The sequence below is a fragment of the Camelus bactrianus genome, chromosome 4, assembly GCF_048773025.1.
Source record: "Camelus bactrianus isolate YW-2024 breed Bactrian camel chromosome 4, ASM4877302v1, whole genome shotgun sequence".
NCBI classification, from domain to species: domain Eukaryota; kingdom Metazoa; phylum Chordata; class Mammalia; order Artiodactyla; family Camelidae; genus Camelus; species Camelus bactrianus.
Genome location: NC_133542.1, coordinates 36,877,950 through 36,905,110, shown reverse-complemented (window position 1 = coordinate 36,905,110; position 27,161 = coordinate 36,877,950). Strand labels below are relative to the sequence as shown.

The 27,161-nt window shown below is 36.2% G+C and overlaps 1 protein-coding gene across 6 annotated transcripts in view; it reads left to right on the top strand.

Moving 5' to 3' along the window:
* CEMIP2 (cell migration inducing hyaluronidase 2) overlaps nt 1-27,161 on the top strand; it is a 70,542-nt gene that overhangs the window by 10,005 nt on the left and 33,376 nt on the right. For 5 of the 6 annotated variants that reach the window (XM_074361692.1, XM_074361693.1, XM_074361691.1 and 2 more), the window contains exons 2-11: nt 6,224-6,566; nt 10,303-10,443; nt 11,034-11,595; nt 15,205-15,374; nt 19,420-19,608; nt 21,252-21,421; nt 22,942-23,151; nt 23,462-23,667; nt 23,809-23,878; nt 26,566-26,694. In XM_074361692.1, the coding sequence (XP_074217793.1) occupies nt 6,236-6,566; nt 10,303-10,443; nt 11,034-11,595; nt 15,205-15,374; nt 19,420-19,608; nt 21,252-21,421; nt 22,942-23,151; nt 23,462-23,667; nt 23,809-23,878; nt 26,566-26,694 (2,178 nt within the window). In that variant the 5' untranslated portion in view covers nt 6,224-6,235. Of the gene's footprint in view, nt 1-5,969; nt 6,123-6,223; nt 6,567-10,302; nt 10,444-11,033; nt 11,596-15,204; nt 15,375-19,419; nt 19,609-21,251; nt 21,422-22,941; nt 23,152-23,461; nt 23,668-23,808; nt 23,879-26,565; nt 26,695-27,161 lie in introns of all 6 variants that reach the window. The other variant, XM_074361690.1, reaches the window with a different exon arrangement.

The following is a 27,161-nucleotide window of genomic DNA, read 5'->3' as shown; positions in this document are numbered from 1 at the left end:
CCCCATTCTGATTTTAAGAGTTAGAGAGAAACAACAGAAAGACGGGCTGTGATCAGTGCTGGGTAATAATGGAGAATGTGTCTTGTGTGAATGCGGCAGTGTGAAGGCACTGTCCTGTTTAGAAGTCAGGGTATTCTATTCTTTGGGAATCTGTTTACACAAAGCTAAGCAGATCTCTGAATGAAAGTAAACTTAATTTTTCCCCACCATCTGTCTGTTTTCTACCAAATAGCTATAGGAATAGACGTAGCATTTATGCTGAATTCCTTTGTAGTGGTTGTTGTAGAAAAATGTTTTATCTTGTGTGCTCTGGGGATAGAAAATGTAATAAAATATATTCTGCTAAACTATGTATAAGAGAATTCCGCCCCCCCCGAAACTCTGTGTCAACCTTTGTTTTTGAAAATCTTTATGTATTTAAATACATACTCTTCATGAGAATCTTGATCACACTTAAATATGTGACAGTTTGTGAAAGTAAAGGTCCTAAAAGTCAACTTTGCTAATTTTGTTTCTTAGCTGAATAGTTTTGTATGATTGAGGCATTGAGCTCATTGTTTATCACCGACAGATGTGATCTGAATTTAAAACAAAACTAGATGAACATCTTACCCCCTGCTCCTCCCCCCACCCCCCCAAAAGACCCAAACCTGAAAATCACCTTGATGTTATTCACTGTTGTCTTTCTCCTAAAAATAGGAGATTGGAAATTGAAGCCATTAATTGAAAGCTCCAGGCCAACAGAAGACAGTTAAGAATTTTATTAGGTCATGATTACTAGTAATTATAAACATTTATCATTTGTTTTCATGATAGTGCATGAACACCTCTCTTTCCTGGCATGTTTTACTTTTTACTGTGACTGAGCATACCAGTCAATATGTTACAAAGACCTGCCAAGATCTGAATAAAAGGAAAAATTTCCTCAGCTAAGTTTTGGCCAGTTATACTGAAACTCTTGGAAAGTAAAGACCAACTTGTAGAACTGACCTTTAGGTTGGATACTGTTTCAAGAATTATGTCCTTGATCAAGGAAGGGATAGACTTGATGAGATCATGCAGGCCTCTTGACTGTTCCTATAAGCCTGAATTTTCCATTCAAAAATAAGTTTTCATACCAAGCTTAGGCAGGATTTAAAAGAGCTTAAATAAGTCAAAAGTGTTGCATTTTCATTAGATTTTTCACTATGATCAGCCAATATGCATGGCATAGCACTGGGCTGTGGGAGCCCCCTGCATTGGGTTGGAAGGGCCAGATGATTTTGCAGACTGTAGGGCAAGGTCCTCAACTACCGTGCAAGTGATCAACACTTGTGGTAGGCAGTTGGTCTTCTGTATTAGCATCTCGACAATAGAAAGAAAATGGAAACTCAGCTCTTTTAAAGAGCTCATATGAGTTTTGAATTAATTGCTGCTACCTCTATATTGAGAAGAGTTTTCCTTTCATCACAGCATTTATTGGCTCTCAGCATAAAATATAAAGTAGAATGGAACATTTCCTTTTTCCTAAGTACCTACTACATTTTATAGTGTGTGGTTAAAACTTATAAAATATTGTGAAAGGTTGAGCTTGGCTAGATGGTTTGCTGTCCTTTATCTTTAGAATTCCTACTTGTGGTTGTTAATAATACCTTTTAGTCACCCACTGGATTTATATTAGGATTGCATTTGGTAAAAATTAATGTGTTGACTTTTTTACCTGAAGTGGTAAATATTCTCAATTTTTCCCAAGTTAGAGCAACTAAATATAAAGATTAGACAAATTTCCTAGAGCCTCAAGGATGTTGAAGAGGGAGTGAATAGGAAATTCCGATCTCTGTGTGTGCATGTCTGTGTGAGAAAAAGGAATAGAGAAAGAGAGAGGGAGAAGAAGAGAAAGAGAAAGAAAGGAATAGTGTAAGTTCTGAGTACTTTAAGCAAGTACTGAGTACCTGCTATGTGTGAGGTCCTGTGAGAATACCAAGATGAGTAATATGTCGTCCCTGCTTTCAAGAGGCTTCTGGTCAACTGCAGGAGATGGAGAGGTGCGTAACATTAACTACTGAAACATAAGACAGAAAGCAAGGTGATTGAATAAGATTTCTAAAAGAGTACAGGGATGAACAAACAAGGAACTTATTGTGGAATCCTGAGACTTCATGGATGAGGTAGCACAGTGTTTGAAAACTTTATATCCAAATATCTGTTTTCTTAAAATCATACCCCTTTTTAATAGGTTAAAAAAAAAGACACAACTATGATCTCCTTTAATGTTATTGAAATTTCAAAATAAATTACTTTCTGTGATTATTTACTGTAATTTATAACTGAATAATTGAATGATCTTACTAATTGTATAAGCCCCTCCCACAGTTATTGTTTGAGATTATATATTTAAAATAACAGCAAATTTTTAAAGTTTTTTTTTTTTGTGAGGCAGCTGAGAATTGGACAAAAGTACTAGGTTTTAAATGCTTCCCCTTTTTCTGGCATTTGCATTTACATCTTTGATATGATGCTTTCATATTTTTAGTGATTTATTATCAGCTTTTAACTTTTGCCTGAATTCCCTCTGCATATTTTTAATTGCATGATTTAATTTTTCTCATTAATTATTACCAAGCCTTTGGCTACTAGTTTTTTAATCATCCAGGAAATAAATCTCACAAGACAATTTTTTCAAGGAACATCTAAATACCAAAAATTATGCTTCAAAACCTTTGTGGAGTGTATTTCCAGATTCGGTATGAATGACTTGAATTATTCCTCATTTTGGATTATCTGTGTTTAGGAGTTTAGCACAGTTTGTAATAACTCTAAATATGTATCTTCAAATACTGGTGTGTTCTTTGTATACTGTATGCTTTCCACTAGAAATACAGCCCTTTAAAAAATAACTGGTAATATAAACAAATTAACAGTGTATTAAGTAAAATTTGGTCTGTAGGAAAAATTTGAAAATGGTACCTAATGCTCACCTTGAATAAAGTATTGAAAGCCAGAGGAAACACTTCATCCTCTTTCTTCTGTTAGGTTTCTCCTTTGTTCTTATGACCACAGACTCAAACTAATACTACAAGTAATAAATAACAACCTTATTGATTAAATAGCCTGGGAACCTATTATAGTATTTCCTTGGTCAGTTTCACTCTTCTTCAAGCAAGTGATTTAAAATTCAATTTAGGAATTACATTTCTTGGGGATATTATAAATCTTTTGTCTTTATCCCCCGTGGTCCCTACCACAATTCTTTAATGACAGCAAGAGCTCATAATTGCTTATGAAATGAGTGAAATGTCCATTTTTTTACATGAATAATTTAAATCTATAACTAGCAATCAATATATTTTAAAGTAATTGATTCATAATACTAAATTTACCAAATGAGTTAACTCATAAATGTCAAGTGCAATCCTAAAACAATGTATTTGCATCTTATATATTAAAAAATCATAATAAATTTAGAGGGAAGTTTGAATATAATGTGATTATTTTCTTGTAAATTTATCCTAACATTTAGTTGCAATACTATTACTTAGGAAAATAATGAGTGTATTTGCTGCTTATGTATTTACATGTTTTTCAGTAAAATAGAGCTAATTGGCTCAGAATATATAGAAAAAAAATATATAGTTTTGCAGAAGGGTTATAGGGAAAACACAACCATGATTATTTTTGATTTATTGACCATGGTAGTTTGTGGCAGACACCATCTGAATTTTCATGTTAGGATACCATTTTGTGAATGTGAAGAAAGAATTTTTCTCAGTGGGATGGTGACTTCATTTAGCCTCTCAATGCCTTTTATTTTGTTGTGGGTACATCTGGAGACATTATCTCTCACAAAAGGGGCCTCCAGCCGGTTAAGTAATAACAACCTTTCTCACCCTGAAACAATGAAGTATCAGATGATTGCAGCCTCAAACAAAAGATTCCCACTCCCTTTCAGAGGAGATTATAGTCTGATTCCCCTCTCACCCTGGTGAGCCTGACACTCAAGAATATCTGGTTTAGTCCTTTCTTTGTTAATAGACGATCATAAAGGGGTCTTTGTCCTACTCTCTCATTTGTTCCAGCAGGATGTATCCATTATTTCGTTCTGCTGCTTGGCACATGCAGCAGTTTCTTCAATAATACCTTGAACTGTGTTGTTTTTCCTCTGTCATGGAGCTTAAGCTTCATCTAAAGAATTACTTTTGTTCAGAAATCAAACCCCACAAACCAAGTGTTTTTGACAGACACAGTGACTCTGAGAATGTTCTTTGCCCCATATAAAATCAGCATCAATTCCTGATTAGATTCCCTTTCTGTCCCCATTAATTTCCAGGTTGTTTGGATCCTGGGAACACTTATTTGTGGCTTCTTTAATGACCACATTTTGTGTTTAATGGATTTGCTGTAGTTTAGAGCAGTTTGGAGGTACCCTTATTCCTTGTTTTGGCAGAAGATGAGGAGGATTAACTACAAGAGCACTGAGTGAAGTCAGGTGACTCAGATGCTGCAGTTGTTAAGGAAGGGCGATAATAAACATCATGTTTCTTATTTTTCCACAGTTGTTGCAATAAGAACATTAAATGGCACAGCATTTCTTTCATTCTTTCCCTCCCTTTCTTTCTCCTTGCTTTCTTTTTCTTTTTTGCCCTCCCTCCCTGCCTTTCACTTGGCAAAGCACAGAGTAAGGTTTCATTCAGAAGTTATTCTTGTATTCAAACACTTATAAGTACTTACTGTAAAGAGTATAAAAAGTACAAAGGACAGCCCTTTTTTGGTGTGTCAGCTTCTCTTAGATAAGAAAGAATCATATATAGTCTAGTGAACTTCTGCATGAAGAATTCCTGAGAATATTACAGCGCCCTTTCAGACTCAACAGGTTCTAGTTACACCCTTGCAGAACTGATTCTTTGAAATTATTGCCTCTGGATTGTTTTGAAAGACACATTAGTGTAACTGTTAAGAGAATTAACTAGTCAGAACTCGTGGGTTCGAGTTCTGGTTCTCTGTACGTGGGCTAATTAACTTTTCTAGTCCTCAGTTTTTCTCACGTGTAACATGGAGATAACGGCACTTACTCAGATATGTTGCATTCAGTGTATGAGATGAGTTAGCACATATAACGTGTTTAGAACAGAGCCTGGCCATAAGCACTCTATGAACGTTAGCTATTTTTTAAAAATCATCTTAACCATAATATTTCAAAGCCTAGTATTTTTTAAGCAGAATTTGAGGATTTAAAGAGATAATAGACTTTCTCACTAAATGAATTCACAGTCTATAGTTAGGTAGATAACATGGTTAAAAATAGTTAAAGAGGGGAGGGTATAGCTCAAGTGGCAGAGCACATGCTTAGCATGCATGAGGTTCTGGGTTCAATCCCCAGTACCTCCTCCAAGAAGAAATAAATAAACCTAAGTACTACTCCTCACCAAAATTTTTGCTTTACCATAAGATAAATCTAGTGGGGAAATTAAACATCTAAACATGAAAGCTTGCCTATTGGAACTTGTTAGGGCCACCTTGTGATCCTCATATGGCACATGGATTTTAACTTCCATTTGAAAAACTTACAATAATGACACTCAAGTTGTAACTGCCTGATTCAGTGTCACCAGGATATGTTTTAAAAATGTGAAATCCAGGGCCCTCTTTCCACCAACTAAGCCAGAATCACTGGGGTGGAGAGCCCAGGAATCTACATTTTTAACAAGCTTCCCTGGTGATTTTATGCACAGTTGAGGACAGTTGCTATGGAACAGTGGCTCGCAACCTTGATGCCTATTAGAATTACTTGGGGGGCATTTAAAAGATACAGATGCTTGGCTCCTGACTTAATTGTTTGGAGTGTAGCACTGGGCATTAATGTTAGCGAGTGATTACAATGTGCAGGGTGGAGGAGCAGTGCCATTAGAAGACGATTAGTGAAGGTGATTGTTGACATAGTTTATTATATCAGGATGTAAGCTGATTGTATTTTCAAAACATCATTACACTAGGGACTGGGGAGAAGGAGAAATCAAGAATTATTGCTGAATGGCTACAGAATTTGGAATAATGAAAAAGTGTGAAAATGGATGATAGTAATGGTTGTACAACATTGTGACTGTGCTTAATGCCACTGAACTACACACTTTAAAATGGTTTAAATGGTAAGCTTCGTGTTATATGTATTTTACCACAATAAAAAAATACTTAAAAAAATCCATTACAATTCTCACATTTCTGAGCCTTAATTTTTTTCTTTTCACAGTGACAGTGTATCATGCATGCCACTGATTCCAGGGGACACTCCCCTGCTTTCCTGCAACCTCAGAATGGAAACAGCCATCGCTCCTCTGGCTATGTTCCAGGGAAGGTTGTCCCACTGCGCCCCCCTCCTCCTCCAAAGAGCCAAGCTTCAGCCAAATTTACCTCCATCAGACAAGAAGCCCGGGCCACCTTTGCTTTCTCATCTGAGGAACAGCAAGCCCAGAGAGAAAGCCGAAAGCAGAAGAGGCACAAAAATACTTTCATTTGCTTTGCTATTACTAGTTTCTCATTTTTTGTTGCACTTGCAGTCATTTTAGGAATATCCTCAAAATATGCTCCAGATGGTAAGTGTGTATGTGTGCGTGTATAGATGCATGTGTGCATACAGAATATATTCTAGGTGAAGAAAGAAGGGAAGGAAACAGTAGAATAAAATTCTAAAAGCTTTTATGTTATCTTAACTTGGCTCTAGGTAATTAATATATAATAAAATAATATGAAGTGTAACTTCTTATGAATGAGAACAATTGTTAAAGGAATCCCTTGGAAATGATAAAATTAATGGATTGCTCTTTCTTTCCATTTTGCCACTTTGCCCCAGGGCTCAAGATGGTTTTGGAGCATTTCTTTTCCAAATAGTAATTTTAAGAGTCTTTATCGAAATCTTGTGGTAGCACAATTTCATCTTTTGTGCTAGGCATGATTTTCAAACTGCTAAAAATTTTTAGTAATAAAAGTTACTAAATGTAGTGATAAAGTATATTTAATTGAAAAAAAAAGTGAAAGCGATAAGATTTGTGTTCTGCTGTTTGAAACTGGCTGAGGAAACAGTTCCGAAAGAGAAGCTTACAGTATTTTTGAGGAACAATGTAAATCCTTAAACATCCATTAGGAAGTATAAGTTCTGGTACACTTGTCTAAAAATCACTCATTACTTCATGGTTAAACATTATTTAGGGAGATTTTAATTTCTTAAATGGCCTTTGCTTTTCAAGTTGGTAATATGGCAGTACTTTGGATGATTTTGAAAAGTTGATTGTCAGTCAGCCTCAATATAGTACCAACAAAGAATGGCCTCATAATAGATCCCATCCATCTCTCTGAAAATAAGAGGGCTCAGGGCTGTGGAAGAAGTAGATCAGGCCACCTGAATTGGGCACCATATTTGTCTGCATTTTTTTATGGTCTGCAACAGATTTTTGTCGAATTAGTTCCTCCTTAAATGGATGTAATATTTGAGAAGCATTTTACCATTTATAAGACTTAGAAATATTAGTTTATTTACTTTCCATGGGTGACTTAGGGGTCTTATAAACTTTAAGGTTTTGGAAGAGCTACCATCAATATTTCTAAGAAAATAGATCTGAAGTAAGAGAGATGTTCATTCAACTCTGTTGGCCCAGCCAGTAGACCACAAAAGGAACTTGTGACATTGCTTTCCATTGCACTAGCGTTGACTTTCTCTCCCCTTTTCTCCAGCAGAGTAACAAGTTGACTACTGTTGATTCATTCTTTCCAAGTAATCTGCAGTAAAGGGATGCTGGATTATGGAAAATCAGAGCTGAAATAAATCTGTGGCTTTAATTGGTGTTTTCATATTCCAGCTAAGACATTGAATTGCTGATGTGGTTCCTTAAATCAACATTTTTCGTTTTCACATTTTGGTAGTATAAGGGCAGAATATCAGTGGAAACATTTGGTATGCTGAAATATTTCAAGATCAGCCTCACTGTGGTTATTGCTGTTATGTAACCTTGATAATGCATCTACTGGTCAACAAGTGGGGGCTGACTAAGCTATTTTTTGATGCTTTCTGCAGACTGCATATTTTCTCATTAAGTGTAGTTTACAGGAAGGAAACAGATTGGAATTTTTGGTGATGGTTCTAATGAAGCATGCTTTCCTGGGGAATAATTATAAACAATTAAGAGGAATTATATAACTATGTAGTAGGCTCTAGATCTCAAAGACTGGATTTCCTTTTCTGGGTATAGTTCTTGCTACGTGGGGCCTACATTTTCTTGTGATATAACATCATGGAGAATTCCAGATAAATGTTTTATGGGAAGAGAGAGAGAGGTAGGAGGAAAGTTCAAGAAATCCTCAGTATTAAGTCAACAAAGTCAAGAGATTTCTTATTTCTTCGATGGGAAGAAGAGTTAAAGGATTATTTTAGTATAATAGTGATGATCATTGATTTATCAGAATTAAATATCAGTGATTATGAAATTGCTAGGAGAAAAATTAATTCCATGAAATAATTGCCAAGGACTTAACCAGTGGGACTAATTTTAACCGTAGTAGTTACTGTCACCTCAAAGGGAAAATGTAAGCCTAGTGCAACATGAATGCTTAGCAATAGAGGTTTGCATTAGTGCTGTGCAAGTTCAAATGAGGAAGCAAAATTTTCTTTCTATAAAAAAATATTTTGTGATGCACCCAGTATTTCTTTTTCTCATATTCTTCCCCAACATGTACCTTCTACCTTCATATGATTCCCAAGCATATCTTGCCCATTCCTACCACTCTTTAGTTTAAATATACTGAGGCCTGTGTTTAAACTTACTATTCTAACTGAGCGACCAAATGGGCTTGGATAGCAAGGGATACTTGCATCACTAGTATTTTTATCTCCCCTTCATGTTCTTCTTATTTAAATACTAGCCACCCTTTGGGGGTCTAAGTCTAGCGTCACCTGCTCCATTGAAGATGCTAAAGCAGTTATTTCCAGCCTAGCTCCTCCTTTTTCTGAGCTCTTTTGCACCTAAAGTAACTCCAGCATTGTTCAGTATTATTTCGAGCATGGTGGCTTTTTCTTTCAAGCTAGATTATAAGCTCTAGGGGCTGTGAGCTTATTCTAAATTTTATAAATTACACACTTCACAAATTTTGTAGTATCTAGTACAGAGTAGACAAATTGATCCTCAATAACTACTTGGTCATTAGTTGGTCAAAATTTGTGTGAAAATACCCCCCGCCCTCCTTCTTCCAAATTATAGTGGAAACTAAAGGTCTCATGCATTAAATAGCTGTGGCAATGCAGACTACTTTTATGTTTTCATCATCACCTATTCAAGAAGCAAACTTTCATTCTAGTGAAGGAACACTATAGGAAAGTAAACTTCATGTTTTCTTTCCTTTTAGTTGTCTTTATTTCTCTTTAGATTTGGAGGTCATTTAGTACCTTAAGGGGAGAAAGACAGTAACTTTAATTTGAAAATACTTAAATGTCAAAAAAACACCTCACATTTAAAATCAATAAAATAATTATCTTAGGGTAGGACAGAATGGGTAAAAATGCTTCATATGTATTTGTGGGACTAAGGAAATCATCATAAAGAAAAAAATATTTTCTTATATGTCAGGTGTTAGATTTCTAAACCAAAGTCATACTATGTCTTGCAGATGGTAAACCTCATTTCTTAAAGGCAGACATCCTTATCACTCAACTTGTTGAGTAATCTTGGGTTTGACTTCTCTAATCAGCAGTCTCCTCATCTCTGAAAATGACAAGTCATGTCTTTGGCCATTTGCCTCTTGCAGTTTTGTTGAGAAAGTGTGTATCTCTGAAGATAGCGATGTTTATCAGCACCTGGCTCTGGAATGAAAGAAGTGCTGTTGCTGCCTACTTTATGACTCACTGTGCATGGGGAGGAGCTTAGAAAGACCTGATATACATATTGCTTAGCAGTTTCCATTTTTTACTTACCAGTATGTTGTGAACATATTTTCTTTTCTAAAATCACTTTCTAGTGTGGGTCCAAGGACGATTTATTTCCAGAGTAAATGGCTTAGGGATACTCCTCTTTTTTTTTTTTTTTAACCTTGTAGACTTTGACTCAACCTAGGTGATAGCAACTTGGTTTTGTGGTGAAACCTTTTTTATGTGCTGAGGAAGTAAATGATTTGACATATCTCTGCTGGGTGGGATGGGATGAGATTTCTTTCCTTATGACAGGAAATTAAAATACATCAGCCCATTACTTGTAGGTTGCAATAAATGATGATAGTGTTTGGATTTGGCAGAAGATATTTTTGCATATTATTGGGTTAATGGGATAATGTTGCATTGTTTTATAGAGAATTGCCCAGATCAAAACCCCCGACTCAGGAACTGGGATCCAGGACAAGATTCTTCAAAACAAGTTGTTATCAAGGAGGGAGATATATTCCGTCTGACCTCAGATGCCACAGTGAATTCTATAGTCATTCAGGATGGAGGTAAGTAATGTTCCTTGTCTATGAGAACTACAAGGTTGCTCTTTACTATGGGGGAACATTTAATGTTCTTTATTTAAAAGAACTTAGCTTTTAGGATATGGTGTCACTCTACCTACAGAGATAATAAAAGTTCCCAAGGTAGAACGGTAGAATTCAAGAGCTAGAAGGGCCTTAGAAATCATGCAAGACCTCTGATTTATAGAAAAGGAAATAGTTTCAGAAGGTGATCTTTCAGAGCTCAATCTTTGTTACAACTATGGAGAGTGATGAGAGAGTTAACATGGGTTAACATATGTAAAAACCATATAAAAATGAGATTCAGATTTATAGGGTCTTAGGTATTTTTCTAGAAATGATTTATCTTTAAAGTAACTGGATTGAAATTCATACACATGGGCATTTTAGGGTGTTGAAACTCTCCATTTCTTCCTTTACTGTGTTTTGAAAAGGGTTCAATTTTCTAAGCAGAATTTTAGTAAATTCTTTTTCCCAATTTAACTGCTTTTTTTCCCCTCTTAAGATGAAATCTATTTCTCTGTATCTCAGAAAGATGTTTCAGAAGTTGGCTTACTTAGTGTTATTCCCTGCAGGACTGCTTGTATTTGGGGACAGTAAAGATGGATCCAGAAATATTACTTTGAGGACTCGTTACATCCTGATCAAGGATGGTGGGGCGCTTCATATTGGAGCAGAAAAATGCCGCTATAAATCCAAAGCAACAGTTGTCTTGTATGGCAAGTCAGATGAAGGTGAAAGTATGCCAACATTTGGCAAAAAATTTATTGGTGTGGAAGCTGGCGGGACACTGGAATTACATGGGGCACAGAAGGTATCATGGACGTTGTTGGTGAGAACTCTGCATTCTTCAGGCTTGATCTTTGGCTCCTATGCCTTTGAAAAGAATTTTTTAAGGGGCCTCAATGTGAGGGTCATTGACCAAGACACTGCCAAAATTTTGGAAATTGAGAGGTTTGATACCCACGAATACCACAATGAAAGTAGGCGACTTCAGGAATTCCTGAGAGTCCAGGATCCAGGACGGATTGTTGCCATAGCAGTTGGAGATTCAGCAGCCAAAAGCCTCTTACAAGGAACCATACAAATGATCCAGGACCGGTTGGGAAGTAAGCTGATCCAAGGACTAGGCTACAGGTGGGCACACATATCTTTTTCCTTTCCTTGCTGCTATGTAGTAGTGTCTGTGTCTGTGTGAGAGGAGAGGGAGTGTGGAGAAAAAAACACAACATATCATAGTCTGACTTCAGGTGTCAGCATGGTCACTACCCTTTGGAAGTCCAGCTGTCTCTTGCTTGGAAACATGGGACGGGAGGACAGAATAATGGTTACAAAGCTCTTTTCTTGGCTCTGGTTATGAAGCCCTGTGTGAACTTTTGCACTGGGCTTATGAAAAATTAAGAACAGAAATGTGGTACTGGAAAACAATCAGGCAGTTTAAGGAAATTGACTTTCTTCTTTTATTATCTTCTGAAGATCATATGAAACTCAGGCTAGTCAAGGCACCTTATAAGTTGAAAGGTTAGAGTGCATTTCCATGCTGAGTTGTAAAAGTTGTCTTAAAAGCCTAGGGGCTTGGTAAGGGGTGGAACATGCACAATTTTCTTTTTTCTTTCTTTTTTTTGTGGGACGAATCCTGTGCATGCTAATTTGAACCTGCTTGTTTGATTGGCATAGGCCTATGAAGCCTTGGCCCATGTGAGGAAGCACAAGTTGGAAGACTCAGAGGTTCATCCAGATAGTAGGATTCATTTCTATGATTTATTCCTGTGTTCTTGTGCTATATTCTAGTTAATCATGATTTCTGAATGCAGTTCTGGGGAAGTAGCTGGCTCAACATTTAATTAGAAAAAAAAAAAGAAGTTTTTATTCTGCTTACTGTTCATAGTAAAGTTGGGGAATATCTGCAGTGAAACGTAAGAGGACTTCAAAACTCACATGTTGAGATGATCTCATTATTTTTTCCTTTGATGGTTGGTTGATCTAGTTATTAGTTTTTCCTTTGGTCAGTGTTGGAATGGAATATTATTTGTAGAAATTGTAGAGGAAGTTAAGAAGACAAAAATTAGTGAAGAAAGAAAGTCTGTAATGTTCTAAAAATACTTTTTACTCACCCAGGGAATATTTAGGAGTTGCTAAGTGCTGGGTACCCATAGATGCTTAGATGAAAGCACACCGTCTCAGAGCCCTCCTTTAATCTGATGGATAAACAAAGACCTAAATAGACAAGGATCATACAATGAGACACGTGGTGCAGCTACAGGCTGTGATGGGAGTGCAAATAGAAGGAGCCACAAAATCGGCCTTGGGGAATCTGTGGCAGCTTCCCAAAGGTGAGAGACCCGAGGGAAGTTTAGGGGTATGCTATGTAGGCTGTAGAGAAGGAGGACTTTCCAGACAGAGGTAATAGCATGTGCAAAATCTCAGGGTTTTTTTTTTTTTTAATTAAATATTAAACCCATAAAGAAAAGTGCTAAAAACAAGAATGTAGAGTTTAATGACTTCTACCCTGTGATACCGGGTAGCTACCACCGAGGTCAAGAAAGAGAACATTGCCAGTGGCCTGGAAGCCCCTGTCCTGTCCCTCCTATTCACTGATCCCTCCCTCTGCTCACCAAAGGGAGGCACTCTCCTAGGTCTGTGAGATCTTAAATTCAGGTTTGCCTGTCTTTGAACTTCATATAAATGGAAGCAGACAGTATGTCATTTTTTGTGTCTATTTTCTTTGCTCAACCTTGTTATTGAGTGTGATTTGTCAGTGCATGCAGGGCTGGCTCATTTTCATCGCTGTTTATTTGCTATTGTATGACTGTTGCACGGTGTATTTACTGCTAGACATCTGGGGAGTTTAACAGTTCGGACCTCTGTTATTAAAAACTGCTTCTCTGAATATTCTTTTATCCATCTCTTCATGCTCACGTGCACATATTTCTATAACTTTCAGACCTAGGAGTGGAAGTGTGATCTTTTCAAAGTCAGACACCTACTTTGTTTCATTATCCAGTAATGCCAGCACTTACAACTTCTGTTTATGTCATTATTGTTCTAGATTTGTGTGATCACTACCTATGAATATTTTGTTTGACTTTTTTTGGTTTCTCTCCCTACTGCTGTCTAAATTCCCTTTAAAATATTGCTGCTGATTTGATGGAGGAATTAGAGTTATGATCCTTTGCCAACGTTCCATTTCATTGACATTCTCTCCAGTGTGCATAAACATGCCCCTTTGAAGATAATGTTCTGGCACGTTGAAATTTTCCTCAAGTGGAGGAGGGAAGTAGGAGTGTTTTGGAGATAATGTCAATAGAATAGAACATTGTTTTATAGTTGCTGAGGCAGTTCTGGTAAATAAAGGAAGCCTCTGATATTTTTCCTCCCCTTCCCTCTCACATAGGAGATAATAAATTGAGACATTCTTCATTTGATTCTTTCTGCTGTATCAAGGAATATAAATAGAGCCATAAAGCATAGTCAGCCAAAGAGTAGCTAATCCACACAGGGGCGGGTGTGGAATTTGTAAGGATGTAGGCATGCTTTGGTTAACTTTCATCTGTGAATATCCAGCCATCTGTCTAGCATAGATTACATTTGACTTTTTTTCCCCCTATAGTAAGAAGTTGACATTTTTCTTTTCATGTCTTAAACCAAGAATATTGAGGCAAACTTTCTGACTTTTTGTCTTTGTTCTTTCTTTTCTTTTCGGATTGATTTTGGGCACAAGCTTGAGCAAAGTCCCTGGAATGTTGATTACAGTATCACAGAAATAAAATGGTGTTTTTCAGTCATATTGCTTTCAACAAATAGATATAAAGCATGTAAAAATTGAAATCTGTTGAATAGTGATTCTACAGCTTTAATTTAAGAATATTAAAAAACCAGTAACCCAGTGGTTCTCAGCCTTGCTTGTATACCTGAAATCTTAAAAAATTCCATGCCCAGGACCCACCCTAGATCATTTACATCAGGATCTCTGAAAGGTAGACCCACCCTCCCTGCAATTTGTGTAGTCACGGTTGATAACTATTGCTCTAACCTCTGACCTCTAACTCAGGGATCTCAGTGTGGTTCACCATCACCTGGGAATTTATCAGAAATGCAAATTCTACAGCCCTCACCTCAAACAATCAGAGGGTGGGGCCCAGCAGTCTGATTTAATTAGCCCTCTAGGCGATTCCGATGCCTACAAAGTTTGAGAACCACTGCTCTAACTTGGTGGTTCTCCTGGGTGACTGCACAGTCATATCATCTGGAGAACTTTAAAAACATACTAATTCCAGGCCCCACCTGTAAAGAGGATGATTGTATTGGTCTGGACTGAGTCTATAAGCATGGATATATTCTCCCATGATGATTCTGTGATGCAGCTAAATTTGAGAACATTGCAGAGAGGAGAGTGGAAAAGAGAGCAAGTAATAATCAATTAAGAAAAAATGGGTTTGTGCCCAGAATGATATATGAATGAAATGGGTGTGTATTGAGGAAGTCAATGATTAATTGAAGTCTTAGTCAGTGGTGTTTCACCTGTTACAGAGCTGCATAAACAAGGATTTAAAATCCAGGTGCATTTCCTCCTGTGATGTCAGTTATTTCAGTCAAGTTTGGACTTGCAACTTCATATGGAAAAAAGAGGTGGAGGGATTCACAAAAATGAAATAGAGTTAACAGCACCTGTCTTAACATCTGTGTCAGGGATTTGGTCAGCACCATGACAAATGATTAAATGCATATGCTCTTTTTTTCTTCTAGGCAAGCTTGGGCTTTGGTTGGTGTCATTGATGGTGGAAGTACTTCTTGCAATGAATCTGTGAGAAACTATGAAAATCATAGTAGTGGAGGGAAGGCCCTTGCTCAAAGAGAATTTTATACTGTGGATGGTCAGAAGTTCGCTGTTACAGCTTATAGTGAATGGATTGAAGGTAGGCAAGTACAGTTTATACTCTTTAAGACATTGGTAAATATTGCGACAGATTTTTTTTAAAGTAGTAATTGTATTCAAACGACAGTCTGTTTAGATTTCTCAACTGGATGAACATGAAACCTATAGTTTCCCTACTATTCTTGATATTTTAGTCTCAAGAATTCTTTCTGGACTAGAAAATGATCTAACTTGGGCATCCCCTTTGTTCCTCATTCTTGAGTCATATGCTGTGGTTAACTAGTAGAAATGGATTTGTTTCCTGGATTTGGTACCAGTTGAACCAATCTGGATATGATAGGGTGGGGTGTCTTTGGTTATGTTTCATGACAGTGAAATGATCTTGTACTTTGGATCTTCTCCTTATGTAGATGTATTAGTAGATACTACCTTTGAACACATGCTATGTAAACAAACTTTGATTTTCTTAGCATTCATCTAATGTTTATTTTACAGACAAATTGGAAAACAGAAAAGTACAAAGTAAAAATTAATCTTTAACCCTGTCATTCAGACATAATTGGTATTTTTTATCTTTTATACATTCCCTTCCCTAATGTTTATTTTGTTCTAATCTGCTATCCTCTCCTTAAATAACATATTGTAAAGTTATCTTAGGTTTTTCTGTACATTTTTTCTTCAACTTTTTTTTTTACATTTTTCTTCAACATATTTTTTTAAAATTATAATCCACCTTTCAGAAGAACTATCATGTCTAGCACTGATGTTCTGATTTTTTTCTTTTAAGGATGTTCACTGCAGAATTTCTGTAACCACTTTGCTGTTAGATTTTTTGACTCCAAGTGGACTGGTAGCCTCCTGTCTGTGCTTGCCCACCTCCTTTCTTTTCCAACCCAATATTATACCAAAATTAATGTGAGATGAGTAATTAAGAGGTGCTTTATTACCTCTGTAATTACCCAGAAAGGTTTATTTTATACACTGGGTGCATACCTCTGTTTTGAGCAGCACTGTAACAAAGTATTTACTAAAATGAATTTCTGGAGACAGAATGCCTGGGTTCATATCCCAGCTCTTTTACTTACTGTATGATGGTTGGCATATGACTTTAAATTCCTAACCCTCAGTTTCCTCATCTGGAACATGGGGACAGTAATGGAAACTACCACATAGGATTGCTGTGGGTATCAAATGTGAAACATATGAAGCACAGTGCATATATTACCCATTCAGTAAAAGTTAGTCAATGCAAACATGACTTGGGTTATAAAGGTGTATTTTGTTTCCTTGCAATTAAAAAGAGAAAGTCTTTTGCTTTAAAACAAACAGATAAATAGAGTTCCTGGTATGTGACAGGGACTTTCACATATTTCATCTAAGCAGACTTCTGAGTTTAGGGTGGACTCTGTTAAGCGTGAGGAAGCTGGAATCCAGCCTCAGCTTTCTGCCTCCAAGACTGCTGCCCCTTTGACCACATCATGGTTGCCTCTGGCAAAAAGCATAGGTAGATGAGAAGCATTTCCTAGCAGAAATTTGGACCCACACAAATTGTTTATTAGAACTGCTTCCAGTAAGATTCCAGGCAGGGGATAGCTAGTGATAAACTGTGAGTCAACATTTCCTTTGTGGGAAATTTTGTTTTCTTTTCCACATTACTGATAACTATTCATTTCTGAAAGATGGTACATTCTAACTCTCTATCGCAGGATATTATTTGTGTCCCGTGTTCTCAGTGGCTCTTATTTTCTGGAAGAAGTGAACATTTCTCTCCAGGAAACAAGGAGGATGTGCTTATTTCCTTTCATACTTACAGTTTAGTAGTGCTAATAGGAGGTAGCTCAGGCAGGATTTTGTTCTAAAGCCAGAAAAAAGTGAGGAATTATTGAATAATGCAGATTTTCTCCATCTAGCTTTTTTTTTTAAACAGAAACAAATTCTAATGATTTTTTTTTCTTTTGGATAAGTTTTTTTTTTTTTCTTTTTTTTTTTGGTGGGGGATACTGAGGTTTGTTTGTTTGTTTATTTAAGTGCTGGATACTGGGGATTGAATCCAGGACCTTGTGCATGCTAAGCATTCATTCTACCACTGAGCTATACCTTCCCCCTTCTAATGATCTCTTAAGTCAAAACTTAATTATCTAGTTAGCTTTTTTAAAAAAAGAATTATTGAAATTTTACATAAAAAATTAATGTTTCTTAGTTGCCCTTTTTTGTTAATTTTAAGTAAAAATTGAAATTTAGTGTAGTGATTGTTGTTGCTGCCATCAGGTTTTTGATTATCTTTGTTCTTAACCTGCTTATTTTGATTCTGAGAAGGCAGAATAATACGGAGGTTATGAAATTGGACTCTGGAATTAAATTAACATTCATTTGTGAGCTCGATCATTTCTCAGCTGTTATTCAAACTCCCTAACCTTTGCTTTCTTCATCTCTAATGCATGTAATAGTTCCTATTTCTCAGAGTTGTCTTGATGAGAAGTTATTATACATGTGAAGTCCTAACAACTGTTAGCTGTCCTTACTGTTAGTTATTAAGCATTTAGACAAAATTCTATTAATGGCTTTAGTATCTGCATGCAAGAAACATAAAAAAGAAAACAGTTCGTATTTATTAGGTTCCCTTTTGGTGCTTTGTAGAAACAGAAAAGCATGATAGATAGAGTCTAAAGGAACAGAATTGAAGACTTTCTCAGGTTACATTTTATCAGGATAGCTGGCTCAAGACTGTAAGGATATTTGGATTATTCCTTGTGTGAATTTCCCTGTTTTTGATTCCCCTACTCTAAGTAAATGTGTCTTTTTTACTTCTTTCATCAACTTTTAGAGTCAGTATCTTGAAGTAGCCTCAGAAGCGTTTGCCTGTTAGAAGGATAATAGTGAAGTACAGATAGTTAGTAAACAGATCTTTGAAATGTGATGTGTTCCCACATTTCCATATTTTCCATAGCTTCCATCTATTCCATATTCATTTGCATTGAATCAACTTTTAGATGACGACAGATTATATCATGGACATTTTAGAAGCAAGAAACACTTCCACACTTGGTTGCATGTTAAAGAGTGTAAGTTATGGATATAAATTGGACCAACTTTTCAGTTTTCATCTGCCTAATTGGGAACCAACTCTGAATTTCGAAAGGAGGTATTAGGAGAGATCAATAATTAGTAGCCCCTGGATTGCACAGCTGACCTTATCCCAGGAAAGGCGCTGAGCTGGACTGGGGCACTATGATGTGGCCTTTAGGTCACGTTGCAGATCATAGTGGGAACACTCCTCTCTTCAGCAGACATCTATGAGTCTGCACTATGAAACAGAGCAGTGAATATACTGATGGATGTACTTTGCTGCCTTCACTGATGTAGCTTCCAAGGAGGAGAGCTGTCTTCCTGTTGGAATGATATGAATCATACCAGAGAGAATACTAGAAAGAGAATGCTGAAGAGAAAGGTTACTTCCAGCAAGGATGTTGGGGAAGTCCTTAAAGATTCGCCTGAACTTTATAAGATGAATAGTATCTTGGTTGGTAAATTAAGAGTGGAAGGATACTGTAGATAAATACTAAAGGATGAGCAAAGGCCCAGAAATGAGAGATTGCATACGGCAAGCTTTTATTCTTAAGATTGTATATGTGCTAATTCCTACCTGTTGTCCTGTGTGTAGATTAAATTGAAGCACTGAGTCTTATTAAAGACCTATTCTGTGTTTGGCAGCTTCTACCTGAGTGTGATGTGTTCTTATTACATATTAGGATGGTGTGGAAGCAGTATTACAGTTTTAGCTCTGAGTTGAAGTACAGCAAGAGATTTGGGGATTGGGAGCCTTCTTCAAAATTATAAAGTAATATTCTATTGAATTGACACCTTATATTCTGTCATTGTTAGGGGTGCATGGAGCTTTCTCCCTGGAGGGCAGGGATTTATATTTTCATCTTTTTATCATTAGTATCTGTAGAATGACTGACACATGGTTTGCATTAGTAAAAATTAGCTGATTTGTGTTTATCTGAACTTTTGATTTGTGAATCAGTGAGGGGCTTAATTTAAGAGAAAAAAAACAACTCTTTTTTTCTTGCTTTTTGGTCTAGGTGTTTCTCTTTCAGGTTTCTGGGTAGAGGTCGTGGATGGAGTAAAGCTTCACCTGCTGGATGATGTTAGTAGCTGGAAACCCGGAGACCAGATTGTGGTTGCAAGTACAGACTACTCCATGTACCAAGCAGAGGAGTTCACTCTTCTCCCCTGTCCCGAGTGCAGCCGCTTCCAGGTCAAAGTCAAAGGTATCATCAGACTGCTTAGGATGCTTCTTGGGAAACACTCTTCTTGAGATTTGATTCCTGGAATTATTTTTTTTCCCTTCAGTCATCACCACCACCACCATCATTATCATCATCAATACTGAAGGTCTTAGCAGTGGGGTGCTTTGAACACTAGAATCTCAGAGGATGTTAGATTCAAGTAGTCATTGAGCAGTAATGTTGCTACTAGTGATATGTAGAAGACAAATCAGTGTTTTTGTGCCTGTTTCTATGCTTAAAAAGAAAAGATGTAGACTAGATGGATTGATTTTTCCAAAATCCTTTCTAACTTCTTTTTTATTAATTCTCCACTATCAAATAATAGTAAACTGGATTTATTTTTTAAATAGAAGTGTTTCTTTTTTTTAAATCAGAAAATGGAAAATGAAAATCATGGTTTTTGAGTATCTATTTTCTTGGCAAAAAGTAGATCTCACCAATAAATAAAGCTAAAGAGGTATTTTTTATAAAACTACATTTCCCATCATAATCTTGAATAATACATTTTTTGAGAGAGAGCAGTGTACAATGAGATTCTTACTGTAAGCTGTGTTTAGAAAGAATGACTGACATTTACCAGGTACTTGTTTTGAGCCTGGTAATAGGGAAAGCTTCTTCCTCCATTGCCTCAATTATGGAATTCATTGGGCATTTTACTCATTATATTGCTTTCCTTGCTTCTGTAATAAAGATTATACATTTATGACACAAAACAAAAGGATTTATAATAACTTTATTAGGTACTCACTCAATGGGTAATTTAGAGCTTTGAAGTTTGAAGGAAAATTTTTTGATTTAAAAAAAAATAGGATTGGCTCACTTGGCACTTTTTTCCTGCTTCATTCAGTGTTGTACTTTTCTTTCTTGACAATACAAGGTGTAAGTAGACAACAAAAAGCTAAAAAACCATGATACTATCTGACATTAATTTTGTTTGGAAATTCCTACTCTTGTTAACAAGTCTACGTGATAATGAATCTCCATGATCTCAACTCCTTGATTTATTTGTATTTTTCTTTTCTGAGTTTATATCATAAAGACATCATATAAAAACTCACTATTAAAGTGTTCCTAAGCTTCCAATAACAGTGGGAATTTTTTAAATGCATAATAATAAAATAAGAAGTGGGAAAGACAAGATGGTAACTTCTGTACTGTTAGTGTCCAAATGCAGATTGCTTTAACTTTGAAGTAGAAGCAAAAACAACTGGACACTTTGTTATCAGCATCTACAAAACCATTAGTTTTCCTGGATTCAACATGCATTTGGGTCTTCATAGGTCCTCAAGGGAGTAGAACAAGAGCATGTGGATGGGAACCAGAGAGAGAGAGAGCATGGGTTCTTAGATTCCAGGTTATTGGGTGCTGTTCAGAGAAGAGCAAGCTCTCTGTGTATGGGTTTGATAGTTGGTAATGAGGGTTAAAGCCTTGAGTGGGTGATTAGGCTACATAATTTCTTAAAATCTTTCCTTCCTGGGAGTCTGGTTCTGATGTATTGAAGAATGGAAGCAAACAGTAAGTTTTGATAATGTCCTGGAGTTACAGAATAAAGAGAACGTCTTTTTGAGATGAGTTTTATACTTTCTTTTTTCTAATATTCTTTTTCCCTTTCCCTCATCAACCAGAAACCCCTAAGTTCCTGCACATGGGTGAGATTGTAGACGGTGTAGACATGAGAGCTGAGGTTGGAATTCTTACCCGGAATGTTGTAATCCAAGGAGAAATGGAAGACTCATGCTACGGTGAAAACCAGTGCCAATTCTTTGATTATGATACCTTTGGGGGACATGTCATGGTAGGCAAAAGGATTTAATGAACTCTTTGAAACCCTGGTTGCTAAGTACATGTTTGAAAAAACTTTCAAATTTAGGAATGAGATCTGTATGGCTATTGAAATCATACTTTATTTCTCTATCTATAACAGTGAGATTTTAGATAATTAAAAGATAAAGTTGTATCTTCATTTAATTGATTTGGACCCATGGTTAAACCATTTAAGAATTGTCCCACAAAGAATTAAATCAGTTTACATTGGGAAGAACCAATTATATGAACTAAAAAACCCAGTAATCTTGGTATCATGCATCTCTGAAAGAATCAATTGGGTTTTTAAAATTTTTTTTATCAAAATTATTTTTTGCCTTTTTAAAATTGAAGTATAGTCAGTTTACAATATTGTATTAATTTCTGGTGTACAGCATAGTGATTCAGTTATATACATTATATATATATATATATATATTCCTTTTCATATTTTCATTATAGCCTGTTACAAGATATTGAATATAGTTCCCTGTGCTATACAGTAGGACCTTGTTGTTTATGTATTTTATATTTAGTAGTTAGTATCTGCAAATCCCAAACTCACAATGTATCCGTCCACTCCATACCCCTTTTGCCCTGGTAACCGTAAGTTTGTTGTCTGTGTCTGTGAGTCTGTTTCTGTTTTGCAATTAAGTTCATTTGTGTCATTTTTTTCAGATTCCACATAAAAGTAATATCATATGGAATTTTTCTTTTCATTTATGGCTTACTTCACTTAGTAAGACAATCTCCATGGTTTTTTTTAAAACGTGATATTATGAAAGGGCAGGCAGTAGTAACGTACACATATAAAATATGTTTCTGTAAAAGTATTTTTTGAATGCAGATTTTTATTCAGTATTGAGTATTGCTCTATGTACTAATCTATTGGACTCCTGGGCTGCATTTTTGCGACATGTGTCTTAAAATCACCTTTTGTGCATTGAGTAGGCTATTATTGTTAGCATCATTTCTGTTACACTCATTTCTGAAATGTTGGTCAGTATTATTTCTTTGTTTTTAGTAGTAGGATTGAAAATCCAGTGTTTATAAATATTGAGTGCTAAAGTTGTGGATCAAAGAAGCATTTTTAAAAAGAATGAAGTAAACAACATTATGTGCTAACTAAAACATTGAGGGAGGATTTAGAAATAATCATTTATCAAACTATGGTGGCAATTATAGAAATGAAAGAACAAGATGAGATTGGAAATGACTAAAATGTTTGAACAAATCCAGACATATATACAGAAATCATTTCTGTATCTTTCCTGGTTGCATTTCCTTTTATTCCTAATAGGAGGCTATTTTTATTACTCTTAAAATACTCACTTATGTATAGAAGCATTTGCTAAATTATAAACTGGGGATCCAGCTAAACAGTATGTGAAAGAAAAATGCCTTAGTGCCTAATCTCCTTCAGATATTTTCTATTAAAACAATATTTTTTGCTACTTTGCTTAAGCTACTTTACTTATATATTAGTGTGATTTTGGTTGTCTTGTCTTATAGATAAAGAAAAATTTTACTTCAGTCCATCTTTCTCATGTGGAATTGAAACACATGGGTCAGCAGCACCTGGGGCGGTATCCTGTTCATTTTCACCTGTGTGGAGACGTGGATTATAAGGGAGGGTACAGACACGCAACATTCGTGGACGGCCTATCTATTCATCACAGCTTCTCAAGGTGCATCACTGTGCATGGGACAAATGGCTTGCTGGTAAGTAGCCTTATGTTATGTTGATGCGTATTATTGAAACAGTTCTCTCTTCTTCATTCTCATGACTTCTTAATTTTATATAAGTAAGGTATTATACCACATGTCTTACTCCATTCTCCTTTTACTGAAAATTGTGCTGTTTTTTTTCTGTTCGCTTAAGAGATCAGTAAACACTGACATTTGACTTTCCCCCATCAGCAAAGATTAAAACTTCTTTTTTGTTTTTGTACTGAGCATGCCTCATGAATAGCAGTTGTCACTTAAACCACAGTCTTGTTACCAATGACATTATACACTTCTATTTCTGCAGATAAAAGACACCATCGGGTTTGACACACTAGGTCATTGTTTCTTTTTGGAAGATGGTATTGAACAGAGAAACACTTTGTTCCACAATCTGGGACTCCTCACCAAACCAGGCACCCTCCTTCCCACTGATAGGAATAACTCCATGTGCACCACCATGCGGGAAAAAGTGTTTGGAAATTACGTCCCTGTGCCTGCCACTGACTGTATGTGAGTAATTGGTGGAGTAAAAAACTCACATGTGATGGTCAAGGCCTGCTGGCTTTTGCAGAAGACATTTTGGGGAGAGGTTTTTAATAGGTGGGATTTTTCCTGACGAATGTTTCAATCACCTTAAAAAATGCCTTTCAGGGCTGTTTCAACTTTCTGGATTGCTCATCCCAACAATAATCTGATTAACAATGCAGCGGCAGGCTCACAGGTAAATGATATTAAAGTGCTTTCAGTTTTTTTGTATTCCTGTTTGTAAGTATTCTGGTTTATATATATGCAGTGTAGTATGTGGTAATCTGACTCAAGCACGACCTTGATTTCTGGTACTGCTTATTTCGTTGAGAGCAAGCTATGGTTGAGATGGTTCTTCTGTTTCTTCTAAATCATTTGTGCCAGTTACTGTTAATGAGTGTAGTAAGACAGATGCCAAGTGGAGGAAAAGAGGTGAGCTAATAAATAGGGGTACCCTGTCATCTTCAGAGTGCTTTTAGTGTATTATGTACAATCTTTCTGGCTCCTTCTAGTTCAGTCATATTAATGAGCAAAGAAAGCCTTATGGGAATGGATTATTCTGTAGAATATTATGACAATGGTCATTCTGGTCAAAGGGGCACGTCCTTTTGTTAAATGCAAGGATTGTGTAAACTTAAGGATTTCATCTCCTTGGTAAAGCAGCTAAACTCAACTGTGTGCCTTAAATTAACTGTGTGCCTTAATTGTTTCACATACACAGGGATGACTTAGAATAAATGAACTACTTTTGGGTGACAGAAATGACTCCAGGGTTAGCTTGAAGAAATTTGCATTTATAATTGAGTATATTTCAAACTGCTAATCTATAATGTAAAAATGAATCTTTAAGACAATCCTGTGGAGTTATATCTGTATTGAAAACAGCAGTACAGAAATATGAGCTTTGCAGCAAAACCTGTATATTCACATGTATACATTAAAGGCTATTAAAATTTTGAAAAGGGAAGAAACACCTAGCATTGTTTTACAGGATGAAGTAAAAAATTGGTTGAAGGGAGTATCTCTTAAAGATAACCAAAAAAACAGGTATCACTAGGTAAGGATGGAATTCACATCCATGATTTTTCTTAAAAACATAAAACATAAAATTCTTATTTGACAGGATAGAGACCTGGACATTTAATCATTTCAGGCTTCTATTCATTTATTTTTCATCAAATATTTGTTGAGCCCATATGGGATTTGTGTCGAGAGTTTCTTACTGGAAGGTGAGATTTTGGGTAAAGATGACCGAGAATTTGATGTGCAGTCTTACTCCAGGATCATCTTCTGATCTATGTTACATTACAAATGAACAGCCAGAGCAGAGATTCCTTTCAGCTATTTTCAGAAGTCATGGGTTTAAGATCAAAGCAAATTGCAAATAGTCCATGAAAAATATAAGGTGAGGTTGCCAGAAATCCTTACTGGGACTCATGTGAGAAAAGGAGAAAGCAGGTCACTCTCTTTTCCATCTCATATATGTTCTTCTTCCTTTTCATTGTGTGAGTTCTTTCTTTTTCTCTCTAGAAAAACTGTTCTGGTAAAGCTCATGTTTTGGCAAGGACTTTGCTCCCAAAGTAGATCAAACCCCTTCTTGTACCTTTCCACTGCCTTTTTACAAAGCTCCCTTCACCTGTTTTGACACCACAGTGCTGCTACCTCCTTACCCCTCTTCTTCCATCCCCAATTCCAAATTCCATTGCATCCTGGGAGGGTTCACTCTGCCCTCAGCTTACAGGGCTATGGTATGGAGCCTTCTTCACAGCCTTCTAGCTCTGCTTTGTGCCCAAAAGAGTAGTGCCAAACACATTGTTCAGAGTAGTTTTTTTTATTAAGACCCATCTGGAAAATTTTATCACGGAACAATGCTAAATATTGCATTCATTTTGGTGTGTAGGTATATATGCTTTCCACAATTTGCCTCTCTGTGCTCCTAAAGGACTTTGTTACAACTAATATGGAACTTATTACATATATTATATTTTAGTTCACTCTGTATTTCCCATTAGACTATGAATTCTTTGAGAACAGTCTTTATTGTACACCTGGCATATACTGGGCAATAAATAAATGTTGGCTAAATTTGAATCAATACCTTTGGACTGTATATTTGAGTTGTACAACAACCTGTTTAATTAAACAGTGTGAAGTCCTTCACATTAGGCTGGTTTTTAATTAAATTGTAAATTAAAAAATTAGGAATATTTCATTTCAATTTTTATATCTCATTGAGTGTCAGAAATGTTCTGGTTAAGGTAAATTACACTGAAATTGAACAGGCAGGACCCAGACTGAGACAGCATCCTGATTCATGCATGTGGTGGTTTTTTCTCTTTGGCAAAAACTTGCCTTGGGACAGGAAGTGTATTGGAGTTGTTTGAAAGAAGTCAGTGAGCTCTACATGCTGGTGGATAGTTGTTTAATAGGTATGACTCATCTATTGATCAGGTTTGAAGGTAAACAGAAAAAACACCGTATTGCTAAAAGGCTGTGCTGTCCTGGTCACATGGAAGGAAGGGAGGCTTGTTTGGTTCTAATTCTGCATAACTTTTTAAAGTAGGTAATGATGGGAAAGTTATTTTGAAAGTAAATTTTGGTGTCAGCCAATTATTTCTGTCTTTGGTCCCATCTTACAAGCAAAATTAAAATTTGTTTCTTTTTTTTTAAAGCCTAAGATGCTGCTCTGAGGGTGCTGGATTAGTGCACAATTTTATAGAGTTGATTCTGAACTTGAAGCAATGAATAATTAGTATTAAAAAGATTAAACTTGTTTGTGAAGTGCTTAGTTTATGTGAAGGTGTTTCACAGAGTGGTTTTATAAAGAAGGCTTTTACTGATTTTGCCCTTTTTTTTTTTCTGATTTTGCCATTTTAATTATAGGATGCTGGAATATGGTATTTATTTCACAAGGAACCCACAGGGGAATCCAGTGGATTACAGCTCTTAGCGAAACCAGAACTCACTCCATTGGGAATATTTTATAACAATAGGGTCCATTCAAATTTTAAGGTAGGTTCCTAAGTTTTTAACAATCAGTACATATGATTTACAGTGTAAAGGATAGACTACTGTGATTACAACTGAGAAATACCAGTTTTAGGTAGAATGTGTCATCAGAGAAAATAATTCGTGAATGAAAAAGCAGCTTCCTAACACTGCCATGTTCAGAGTGTATAGACAGATTTCTGCTTATACACACAGAGGAATATATGCTAGTGCACACGTGCATATGCAATCTGAATAATTGTAGTATTGGACTTGACCTGTGAGTCCTCATCCTCTTCCTTCCTTCCCCTTACCTTCTTAGAAGTCTTTAATATCATCATTACATGTTTCTAAGAACGTACGCATTAGATAATATGCTTCTAGGGGTTAAAAAGCATATTTTCTCTCTTCTCTCAGTGCTGATAGGATGTCCTTTGGACATTTAATACTAATTATGTAAATGGTGAAATCTAGTTTAAGAATATTTGACC